This window comes from Octopus sinensis, linkage group LG30 (assembly GCF_006345805.1).
Source record: "Octopus sinensis linkage group LG30, ASM634580v1, whole genome shotgun sequence".
NCBI classification, from domain to species: Eukaryota; Metazoa; Mollusca; class Cephalopoda; order Octopoda; family Octopodidae; genus Octopus; species Octopus sinensis.
Genome location: NC_043026.1, coordinates 5,612,511 through 5,625,010, shown reverse-complemented (window position 1 = coordinate 5,625,010; position 12,500 = coordinate 5,612,511). Strand labels below are relative to the sequence as shown.

Here is a 12,500-nt window from a genome sequence, read left to right as displayed (position 1 = left end):
CAGTCACCAAGTCGATAGTCATCCCAAAACTGAACCCCAGCCCCCGCGTGATCTCAACGCCCGCCCCGAAGACCATTCCCGGTACAAAAGTGATCCCCGACACAAAGGAGCTGCCGAAAGTGAAGCCCATTGATAAATCTGTTGCCGAGGTAAAGACCATACCGATCCCTATCCCCACCACCTCGACGACCACTCCTTCGAGTACCAGCACCCTTGTCAAGCCTGTTGATTCCAGCATCAAAGTCGTCCCCGTCCCAAAGGCTTCGTTGCCCCCTACGAAAATCATTACTGTTAAGAAGACCGTGAGCACGAAAGGGAGCTCGGCTCAGAGCAAGTCTACAGGAGGGACCCCTGTGAGTGGTAAACAGAAAGGTTCCTCAACAAAGAGTTCAGCAACCCCAAAGTCATCCACTGGTTTATCGACAAAAGCCCCATCGTCTTCCTCCTCCTCATCATCATCAGCGGCAGCAGCACAGCCACAAGCCCCACAGCAACAACAACCAGCATTATCGTCATCCTCATCACCATCATCATCGTCATCATCAAAGCCACAATCCCTTCTTCCCCCGATAAAGAAAGCCATGTCATCTTTATCGTCGGCAACGTCCCTATTCCTGTCATCGTCATCGTCGCTAGACGTGCCCGAAAAGAAGACGAAGAAAGTGAAGAAGAAGAAGAACAGCGCTGCCGTCGCGTCGGCAAAGGCCGGCGCTGCCACGGCAACGCCGGCGGTCAAAGGCGGCCAGACCGGCTCCGTGAAGGCGGCAAGCGGCGGGGGCTCGCAAAAGTCTCCAGGTCACGCCTCCGGGACGGTGAAGGTCAAGGCGAAAGCAGAGACCACCACTGACCTCAGTAAATACGACTTCACCGACGAACCAAGCCTGGTGATTGCAGAACAGCAGGGCTCCGGTTCAAAGCACGCAGCGACCCCAAAATCGAAGAAGTCCAGCTCGGGGACCAGTGCCAGCTCCGGTGGAAGCAGCGGCAAAAGTTCCAGCAAGAAAGCCAAGGTGGACGTTGACCAGACAAAAACGAAACAGAAAGATGGTGGGTATACACTTTATTTTAATATACACTAGCAGTATCGCCCGGCGTTGCTCGGGTTTGTAAGGGAAATAACTATATAAGCATTTTTAGAGAGTTATAGCCAAAAAATAGCAAAAAATGCATTAAAAATGGGAAAAAATTATGGTAAATTTTTTTTTAAATCGTAGACTCATCGTAGACATTTTTAGAGAGTTACTTCCCTTATATAATAGCGAAAAGAATTATGGTAAATTTTTTTTTAAATCGTAGACTCATCGTAGACATTTTTAGAGAGTTACTTCCCTTATATAATAGCGAAAAAAATTATGGTAAATTTTTTTTTAAATCGTAGACTCATCGTAGACATTTTTAGAGAGTTACTTCCCTTATATAATAGCGAAAAAAATTATGGTAAATTTTTTTTTAAATCGTTGACTCATCGTAGACATTTTTAGAGAGTTACTTCCCTTATATAATAGCGAAAAAAAATGCATTAAAATTGAAAAAAATGATGGTAAATTTTTTTTTAAATCGTTGACTCATCGTAGACATTTTTAGAGAGTTAGTTCCCTTATATAATAGCGAAAAAAATGTATTAAAATGGAAAAAAATGATGGTAAATTTTTTTTTAAATCATTGACTCATCGTAGACATTTTTAGAGAGTTACTTCCCTTATATAATAGCGAAAAAATGCATTAAAATGGAAAGAAATGATGGTAAATTTTTTTTAAATCGTTGACTCATCGTAGACATTTTTAGAGAGTTAGTTCCCTTATATAATAGCGAAAAAATGCATTAAAAATGGAAAAAATGATGGTAAATTTTTTTTTAAATCGTTGACTCATCGTAGACATTTTTAGAGAGTTAGTTCCCTTATATAATAGCGAAAAAAATGCATTAAAATGGAAAAAATGATGGTAAATTATTTTTAAAATCGTAGACTCATCGTAGACGCATGCTAATACCCAAAAGGGCTCGATATGAATCACAACTATAAGATACCTGGTTTTGGTTAAACTGCACTGCAAAATGTGGGAGTAGTTAGGAATCTAAATCGTAGGAGACAGACACACAACTTGACTTTTATATATAAAGATATTCGTTGCTCTTATTATTTAGCCCTAGGTCAACCCTGATCCAGCAGACCTCTATAATCATAGAGGTTCTAAATACATCATCTTTTATTCTGACATAGTGTATCTAGGAGTACATTATCTAATGTGTCCTTCCTTGTTGTTTAGCCCTTGGTCAGTCCTGATCCAGCAGACCTCTATAATCATAGAGGTTCTAAATACATCATCTTTTATTCTGACATAGTGTATCTAGGAGTACATTATCTAATGTGTCCTTCCTTGTTGTTTAGCCCTTGGTCAGTCCTGATCCAGCAGACCTCTATAATCATAGAGGTTCCAAATTCGACATCATCTTTTATTCAGACATAGTATATCTTGGACTACCTTATCCAATGTGTCTTTCCTTGTTGTTTAGCCCTTGGTCAGTCCTGATCCAGTTGACCTATGATAAAATGTGTTCTAGCTGCAACCATCATGCCTTCAATTCTGATATAGTGTATCTTGGACTACCTTATCCAATGTGCCTTTCCTTGTTGTTTAGCCCTTGGTCAGTCCTGATCCAGTTGACCTATGATAAAATGTGTTCTAGCTGCAACCATCATGCCTTCAATTCTGACATAGTATATCTTGGACTACCTTATCCAATGTGTCTTTCCTTGTTGTTTAGCCCTTGGTCAGTCCTGATCCAGTTGACCTATGATAAAATGTGTTCTAGCTGCAACCATCATGCCTTCAATTCTGACATAGTATATCTAGGACTACATTATCAAATGTGCCTTTCCTTGTTGTTTAGCCCTTGGTCAGTCCTGATCTAACAGACTGGGAAGCCAGGAGGCTGCACCAGGCCCAGTCAGACCATGGAAAAGTGGATGTGGAAATGATGACGACGTGTGCGCATGTGCATTTATATTATGTTGTGTTTTCCTCTTTTTGCATACAGAAGTTCCAGCTCTAATGCCAACACTCGGTGCTGCTTTAGCCGGAGATCAAAATACATTAGCAAGTCCCCCCTCGAAAACGAAACAGTCTTCTGATAAAAAATCCAAGAAATCTAAGAAGTCGTCAGAAAAAGAAGATCCCACTGCTACGAAGGTAGGAATTTTAACTCTACACACACACACACACACACAGACACACACACAAACAAACACACACACAAACAAATACACACACACACACACACACAAACACACACACACACAAACACACACACAAATACACAAACACACACACAAATACACAAACACACACACAAATACACACACACAAACACACACACAAACACACACACAAACAAACACACACACACAAACAAAGACACACACACACACACAAACACACACACAAACACACACACAAACAAACACACACACACAAACAAAGACACACACACAAACAAACAAACACAGACACACAACACACACACACACAAATACACACACACAAAACACACACACAAACACACACACACACACACACACAAACACACACACACAAACAAAGACACACACACACAAACAAACAGACACACAAACACACACACACACAAATACACACACACAAACAAACAAACACAGACACACAAACACACACACACACAAATACACACACACAAACACACACACACACTAATACACACACAAACAAACATATGCACACACACACACATTTAAGTCCTGAATATATTTGGACAAATTTGTGTCTAGTTGGACTACAAAAAATGTATAAGTGTTGATTGTACAGGGTGGACCAAAATGATCCGACACATTTGGAGGCTTAATGAAAGCACAAAATAGGAAATAACGAAAAGAAAAATTTTATTTTCTCAATGTACATATAATGCCTCGCGGCTACGTCCATGTGTGTACGTGGGCGACACCGCGAGCTTCGGTTCGTTTCTTACAATATCGGGCACGGTAGCGCGGCGGACACCGTAGTTGTCTTAACGGAATCCTTGTAAATGGATTTGGTTGGCAGAAACTGAAGAATCCCGGCAAGCTGGCTGAAACGTTAGCACGCCGGGCGAAATGCTTTGCAGCATTTCGTCTGCTGTTACGTTCTGAGTTCAAATTCCGCCGAGGTCGACTTTACCTTTCATCCTTTTGGAGTCGATAAATTAAGTACCTATTTCTTTATTACCCACAAGGGGCTAAACACAGAGGGGACAAACAAGGACAGACATAGGTATTAAGTCGATTACATCAACCCCAGTGCATAACTGGTACTTAATTTATCGACCCCGAAAGGATGAAAGGTAAAGTCGACCTCGGCGGAATTTGAACTCACAACGTAACGGCAGACGAAATACCTATTTCTTTATTACCCACAAGGGGCTAAACACAGAGGGGACAAACATGGACAGACACAGGTATTAAGTCGATTACATCGACCCCAGTGCTTAACTGGTACTTAATTTATCGACCCCGAAAGGATGAAAGGCAAAGTCTTCGCCTGGCATGCTAACGTTTCTGCCAGCTCGCTGCCTTGATAAATTAAGTACCAGTTATGCACTGGGGTCGATGTAATCGACTTAATCCGTTTGTTTGTCCTTGTTTGTCCCATCTATGTTTAGCCCCTTGTGGGTAATAAAGAAATAAGCAACTGAAAGAATCCCATCAAATGTGTGTTTGTGTGCCCACCACCATTGCTTGACAACCAGTGCTGTTGTGTTTACATCCTTGTAACTTAGCAGTTCAGCAAAAGAGACCAATAGAATAACTACCAAGCTTTAGAAATGTAAGTACTGGGTCCAGTGCATTCAACTAAAAATTCTTCAAGGTGTTACTCCAGCATGGCCACAGCCTGAAAGAAACAAGTAAAAGATAAAAGATGTGTGTGTGTGTATGTATGTATTTTTTTTTCTATTTTATCTAGTTTCAGCTCATGAGCTGTGGCCATGCTGGGGCACCGCCATTATGTATGTATAAATGTATGTATAAATATATAAATAAACAAATTTTTTCATTTTTCAGCCTGCCAAGAAGCGCCGGGCCCTAACTGCCTACATGCTCTGGTGTAACAGCTACAGAAACAAGGTCCTCTCTGAAAACCCTAAACTCGGTAAGCTGCCATCTTTCAGTCTAATCCCGTTATGACCAACCCCACATTACTTCCATTTTTCTTCCCTCTTTACTTACGTCCTTGGGTTCCACATCATTGAATGGCACCAACCTATTTTAGAATCACATTGTTAGGAAAGTGTGAAAGGCTGAATCTGGTCCCTTTGAACATAAAACGTGTAGAATATTTTGGCCAGACTATAGTCTGTTTAAATACTAAAGGGTATACTGACAGTAAATGAAACAAAAATATCTTTGCCACCACTAACAAATAAGGTGAGTCCATAGCTGTTTCCTGCACCAGTTTCCCATAAACCCAGCCCATCATAAGTACCTTGGATTGCAGAATGACCTGCTGTGCTTACCTTGGATTGTAGGGTGACCTGCTGTGCTTGAGGAGACCTATTGAGTCAAGTACATCAATATCAAAATAAATATCAAATGGAAATTATAGTTGTGATACTCCTGCCAATGGCACGTAAAAAGCATCCGAACGTGGCTGATGCCAGCACCGCCTTGACTGGCTTCTGTGCCGGCGGCACGTAAGAAGCACCAACCGATCGTGGCCGCTGCCAGCCTCCCCAGGCACCTGTGCCGGTGTGATGTAAAAAGCACCATCCGAACGTGGTCGATGCCAGCGCTGCCTTGACTGGCTTCTGTGCCGGTGGCACGTAAAAAGCACCAACCGATCGTGGCCGCTGCCAGCCTCCCCTGGCACCTGTGCCGGTGGCACGTAAAAAGCACCATCCAAACATAGTCGATGCCAGCACTGCCTTGACTGGCTTCTGTGCCGGTGGCACATAAAAAGCACCAACCGATTGTGGATGCTGCCAGCTTCCCCTGGCACGTAAGAAGCACCATCCGAACGTGGTCGATGCCAGCGCTGCCTTGACTGGCTTCTGTGCTGGTGGCACGTAAGAAGCACCAACCGATTGTGACCGCTGCCAGCCTCCCCTGGCACCTGTGCCGGTGGTACGTAAAAAGCACCATCCGAACGTGGTCGATGCCAGCGCTGCCTTGACTGGCTTCTGTGCCGGTGGCACGTAAAAAGCACCAACCGATCGTGGCTGCTGCCAGCCTCCCCTGGTACCTGTGCCGGTGGCACGTAAAAAGCACCATCCGAACGTGGTCGATGCCAGCGCTGCCTTGACTGGCTTCTGTGCCGGTGTCACGTAAAAAGCACCAACCGATCGTGGCCGCTGCCAGCCTCCCTGGCACGTAAAAAGCACCATCCGAACGTGGTCGATGCCAGTGCTGCCTTGACTGGCTTCTGTGCCAGTGGCACGTAAAAAGCACCAACTGATCGTGGCCGTTGCCACACTCCCCTGGCACCTGTTAGGAAGGGCATCCAGCTGTAGAAACACTGCCAGATAAGACTGGAGCCTGGTGCAGCCTCCTGGCTTCCAGACCCCATTCGAACCATCCAACCCGTGCTAGCATGGAAAACGGATGCTAAACGATGATGAGGATGATAGGTTTGGGGATTTTTTTTAATGCTTGCAAAAGCACATCTGGCTTCTTGACGTGGCTCTGACATGTTGCACATCTTCATGTTAGACAATGTTCAACAAACAGCAGAGGTTACCTGGAAAACAGTTTCAACATAAAACAGGTAGAATATTTGGGCTGGGCACAGCTGGATATTTGGGCTGGTTCAAATGTTATAGGGTTAATAGATTTTATTTTTTTATTCGTGGTTATTCTTTTTTCCAGATTTTGCTCAAATTAGTCGAAGACTTGGAGAAATATGGCAAAGCCTGTCTGAAAAAGAGAAACTGGTGAGACCAATATCATCATTATTATTATTATTATTGTTGTTATTATTAATAAGGTGACAAGCTGGCAGAATCATTAGTACACCCGGCAAAATGCTAAGCAGTATTCGTCCGTCTTTACGTTCTGAGTTCAAGCACTGTTGTGGTCACTTTGCCTTTCATCCTTTCAGGGTCAATAAATAACGTATCAGTTGCGTACTGGGATTGATCTAATTGACTGGCCCCTCCCCCAAAATTTCTGGCCTTGTGCCTAGAGTAGAAAGGATTATTATTATTATTATTATTGGCCCGATGTTGCTCGGGTTTGTTTCAACCCTTTAGAATTGGAATTTGTAGCTTGTTATTCTCTTTAAGTGAACATTTTTCTTGTTGAAATACATAAAAAAATGACGACACAGCCGTAGAAAATCGTAAAAAATAGGGATTTTCATAGAAAAAAAGCACCTTTTTGATGTAAATGATTTTTGGTCTTAACATGGTCCGATTTGAATTTTTATCTTCTACGGAATGAAGAGCAAGCCTTCTTCTATCATACTCTCAATTTTGGTCAACTTGTGCCACAGGGTCTCGGAGGAGATAGTGTTAGTTGAAGGCTACCAAACCTGCCATACACACAGACAACTTCAGCTTTATATATATAGACTAGCAGTATCGCACAGCATTGCTCGGGTTTGTTTCAGCCCTTTAGAATTGGAATATTTGAAAAGTAAAAAGTTTGCATTATGTAGCTTGTTATAATCTTTCAGTGAACATTTTTCTTGTTGAAATACACCGAAAAATGGTGACACAGTGGTAAAAAAATCGTAAAAAATAGGGATTTTCATAGAGAAAAGCACCTTTTTGACGTAAATAATTTTTGGTGTTAACATGGTCCAATTTGAATTTTTTCTTCTATGGAATGAAGAGCAAGCCTTCTTCTATCACACTCTCAATTTTGGTCAACTTGCGCCGCAGGGTCTCGGAGGAGATAGTGTTAGTTGAAGACTACCAAACTTGCCATACACAGACAACTTCAGCTTTATATATAACTAGCAGTATCGCCCGGCGTTGCTCGGGTTTGTAAGGGAAATAACTATATAAGCATTTATAGAGGGTTATAGCCAAAAAATAGCAAAAAAATGCATTAAAAATTGAAAAAAAATTAAGGTAAATTTTTTTTTAAATCGTTGACACATCGTAGATATTTTTAGAGAGTTACTTCCCTTATATAAAAGCGAAAAAAATGCATTAAAATGGAAAAATATGATGGTAAATTTTTTTTAAAATCGTAGACTCATCGTAGACGCACGCTAATCTCCCATAATTCACGGAATTAAAATTACACTTCGATTTTTGTACAAAACTGTAGTTGAAGTGTTTACGAAGTATAATACGTGTTTTCACGAATGTACTAAAGAGATTTGCTCTGATATTCTCATTTAAATATGAATAGGTAAATTCGGGCGGCTTGGTAACTATATATAAGTGTCGTCTGTTTATACATAAACACTGTTTCATACTGCAATTATATATACATATATCTATATATAATATTATATAATAAAATATATACAGAGTAAAATAAAAACCAATTTACCTTTTCTGTCCGTCCGTGTGTCTTTGCAAATGTGTTGGAATGATAAGTGAGTTGAGTTTTGGCGCCTTTTTTACTAATAACAAACACACACGTGTTTGTATGTAGTTGTATGTGTATGTAGTTGTATATGTATGTGTATGCGTGTGTGTGAGGAATGACACACACACACTCACGCACGCACACATGTACATCAATGCTTTCGGAGTATATGTTAAAATATTGAGTTTTCTCGAATTTTGTCTTAATTGGTGGTAAAATTGAAAGAAATTTTTTATGGCATCACCCACTGAAGTACTCTGAAAAATCTTAGGTAAATTCTAATTGAAGAAATTGTGTGAGGAGTAAATGGTTATGTATTTATTTGTTTCTGTTTGCTGTGTTTTTTTATTTTTTGAGTAGTGGTTTAAATACTTTCAGTTTAGTCTTCCTCAAATCACTCTGTCGCTATTTACTTTCATTTTATTCGTCGCACACTGTGTGTGTGCGTTTGCGTGTGGTGTAAACCAGACTAAGAAAAGCATTTGACACACACACCAGAATGTGAGTTTTCTGTAAATTTTGCTTAATTGGAGTTTAAATTTTAAAAACTGGACCTGGCATGACGCGATGCATTGTACTCTTAAAAATGCTAGGTAAATTGTAATTGAAGAAATCCTATATTGTAGATTTCTATAACTCCCAAAGGGAGGCAGATAAAATCTGCCTTTTATAATAAGAGATAAAAAATAGGGATTTTCATAGAAAAAAAGCACCTTTTTGGTGTTAACATGGTCTGATTTGATTTTTTCTTCTACGGAATGAAGAGCAAGCCTTCTTCTATCATACTCTCAATTTTGGTCAACTTGTGCCGCAGGGTCACGGAGGAGATAGTGTTAGTTGAAGGCTACCAAACCTGCCATACACACAGACAACTTCAGCTTTATATATATAGACTAGCAGTATTGCACAGCATTGCTCGGGTTTGTTTCAGCCCTTTAGAATTGGAATATTTGAAAAGTAAAAAGTTTGCATTATGTAGCTTGTTATAATCTTTCAGTGAACATTTTTCTGGTTGAAATACACCGAAAAATGGCGACACAGCAGTAAAAAAATCGTAAAAAATAGTGATTTTCATAGAAAAAAAGCACCTTTTTGATGTAAATAATTTTTGGTGTTAACATGGTCCGATTTGAATTTTATCTTCTATGGAATGAAGAGCAAGTCTTCTTCTATCATACTCTCAATTTTGGTCAACTTGCGCCGCAGGGTCTCGGAGGAGATAGTGTTAGTTGAAGGCTACCAAACTTGTCACACACACACAGACAACTTCAGCTTTATATATATAGATTATTAAGACTGGAGCCTGGTGCAGCCTCCTGGCTTCCCAGACCCCAGTCGAACCATCCAACCCATGGCAGCATGGAAAACGGACGCTAAACGATGATGATGATGATGATGCATTCTCTGTTTTTTTTTATCTCCTTTTCTGTAGACCTGGAAGCAGAAAGCAAAGAAAGCGGCCAGCAAAGGGTCGACTCTGATAAGAACTGGTAAAACTAATGGCAAGACCGCACCTGTCCCTGCTGTAGCCAGCCCTCCAACGACACCAGTTGCTACTCTGAAGAGTTCACCTGTTCCTGGAGTGGTGAAGACTATCAAAACACCGACAGATGATACTGCCACCAGTCCTTATAAGGTAAGGGTTCATTTGATTTCTACACCCAGTTTTCCATTTGGGGATGGGTTGGACGAGGACTTATTATTTTAGGAATTATTATAGGGAGGTGGCAACGGTGCTGGTGATTGTTGTTGTTGTTGTCGTTGTTGTTAAGCAACAAGATGGGTAAGGGTGATTAGGTGATGGTCTAGGGCTTAGGGGAGCGGGCAAAATCGTTAGCACGCTGGGCGAAATGATTAGCGGTATTTCGCCCGTTGCTACGTTCTGAGTTCAAATTCCGCCAAGGTCGACGTTGCCTTTCATCCTTTCGGGGTCGATAAATCAAGTACCAGTTACGCACTGGGGTCGATGTAATCAACTTAATCCGTTTGTCTGTCCTTGTTTGTTCCCTCTCTGTTTAGCCCCTTGTGGGTAGTAAAGAAATAGGTCTAGGGCTTAGGGGCAGGAGACCCCAAACCTTGGGAAAAAAAAAAACTTTGGTTGTCTTGTTGTAGTTGAGGGCTCTTCGTTGACGCCTGACACCACTGGGAGGTGGCCCTCGAAGTCGCTGGAAATGGAGATCTCCAGGTCCAAATTCTTGAATGGCTGTTGCTGGTGATGGAGACACATGGCTTAGTGGTTAGGGTGTTGGACTCCTGATCGTAAGATAGTGGTTTCGATTCCTGGACCGAGCAACACGTGTCCTTGAGCAAAACACTTCATTTACTGTTGCTCCAGTCCACTTGGCAGATAAAAACGAGTAATGCCTGCTACTTACATTATTTACTGCTTGGTTCTGGGTTCAGTCCCACTGCATGGCACCGTGGCAGCTCGGGCCGACTAAAGCCCTGTGAGTGGATTTGGTAGACGGAAACTGAAAGAAGCCCATTGTATACATACATATATATATATGTATGTATTTGTGTGTCTTTGTTTGTCCCCCCACCATCGCTTGACAACTGATGTTGGTGTGTTTACATCCCCATAGCGCAGGAGTGGCTGTGTGGTAAGTAGCTTGCTTACCAACCACATGGTTCCGGGTTCAGTCCCACTGCGTGGCACCTTGGGCAAGTGTCTTCTACTATAGCCTCGGGCCGACCAAAGCCTTGTGAGTGGATGTGAGTGACGGAAACTGAAAGAAGCCCGTCGTACATATGTATATAAAATATATATATGTGTGTGTGTATGTGTTTTTATGTCTGTGTTTGTCCCCCTGGCATTGTTTGACAACCGATGGTGGTGTGTTTACGTCCCCGTAACTTAGCGGTTCGGCAAAAGTAACTGATAGAAAAAGTACTAGGCTTACAAAGAATAAGTCCTGGGGTCGATTTGCTCGACTAAAGGCAGTGCTCCAGCATGGCCACAGTTAAATGACTGAAACAAGTAAAAGAGTAAAGAGTATATATTTGTGTGTGTGTGTTTGTGTCTTTGTCGTGCCCCCACCACTGGTGTTGGTGTGTTTACATCCCCATAACTTAACGGTTCAGCAAAAGAGCCTGATAGAATTAGTACTAGGCTGACAAAGAATAAGACCTGGGATCGATTTCTTTGACTAAAACATCCCTTGAAGGTGGTGCTCCAGCAGGGCCACAGTCAGATGACTGAAACAAGTAAAGGATTAAAAAAAAATAATGCTTGTTGTTGTTGTTGTTTTCCAAAGGGTTTTGGTGTGGAACCCGTGGATGCTGCCGCCCACCTGAAGCTGCTCGGAGAGTCCCTCAGCATCATCGGAATGAGATTACAGGAACACAAGGTAAGCGGCGGACGGAGAGACTTCCTCGGAGTGTGTGTGTTTGTGTGTGTGTGTGTGTGTGTGTGTGTTTGTTTGTGTGTGTTTGTGTGCATGTGTGTTTGTTTGTGTGCGTGTGTGTGTGTGTTTGTGTGTGTGTGGTCATTCCTCTTATATATGAAAACTTAAGGTTGTTTTAGAGTCAGATCATGGCTGCTATTTTCAGCATGGTGGTATCTCGTAGATACCCTAATTTATAATTTTGATATATATATATATGTATAAAAAATATTTATGAAAGTACAAAATGGGACAAGAACGCAAAACATTCAAATAGATGACACAAAAAACGGATGGGTCATTCGAAGCCTCTAATCTTCAGTCAAAAACCAGATCATCCTCGCAAGCCGAAATTGCGAGGATGATCCGGTTCTTGACTGATGATTGAAAGCTTTGAATGTCCCGTCCGTGTTTTTTGTATCATCTTCTAAATGTTTTGCGTTCTTGTCCCAGTTTGTATTTTTATATATATTTTTATACATAAATTATTGCAGCATAACATACACCTTGTTCTCTTTATATATATATATATACACAACATTACTCTTTTACGTACACTTTTTTA

At 41.5% G+C, this 12,500-nt stretch overlaps 1 protein-coding gene across 4 annotated transcripts in view; it reads left to right on the top strand.

Annotated features, from left to right (window-relative positions):
• The window catches only part of LOC115226675 (mucin-5AC-like), a 56,396-nt gene that overhangs the window by 13,007 nt on the left and 30,889 nt on the right, over positions 1-12,500 (top strand). For all 4 annotated transcript variants that reach the window (XR_005004425.1, XR_005004424.1, XM_029797690.2 and 1 more), the window contains exons 3-8: positions 1-1,047; positions 3,041-3,192; positions 5,073-5,160; positions 6,873-6,937; positions 9,982-10,185; positions 11,807-11,899. The exon at positions 1-1,047 is cut by the window's left edge and continues 919 nt beyond it. Coding sequence is in view for 2 of the 4 variants with exons in the window: in XM_029797690.2 (XP_029653550.1) it covers positions 1-1,047; positions 3,041-3,192; positions 5,073-5,160; positions 6,873-6,937; positions 9,982-10,185; positions 11,807-11,899 (1,649 nt within the window). In the remaining 2 variants the exon portion in view is untranslated. The remainder of the gene's footprint in view (positions 1,048-3,040; positions 3,193-5,072; positions 5,161-6,872; positions 6,938-9,981; positions 10,186-11,806; positions 11,900-12,500) is intronic.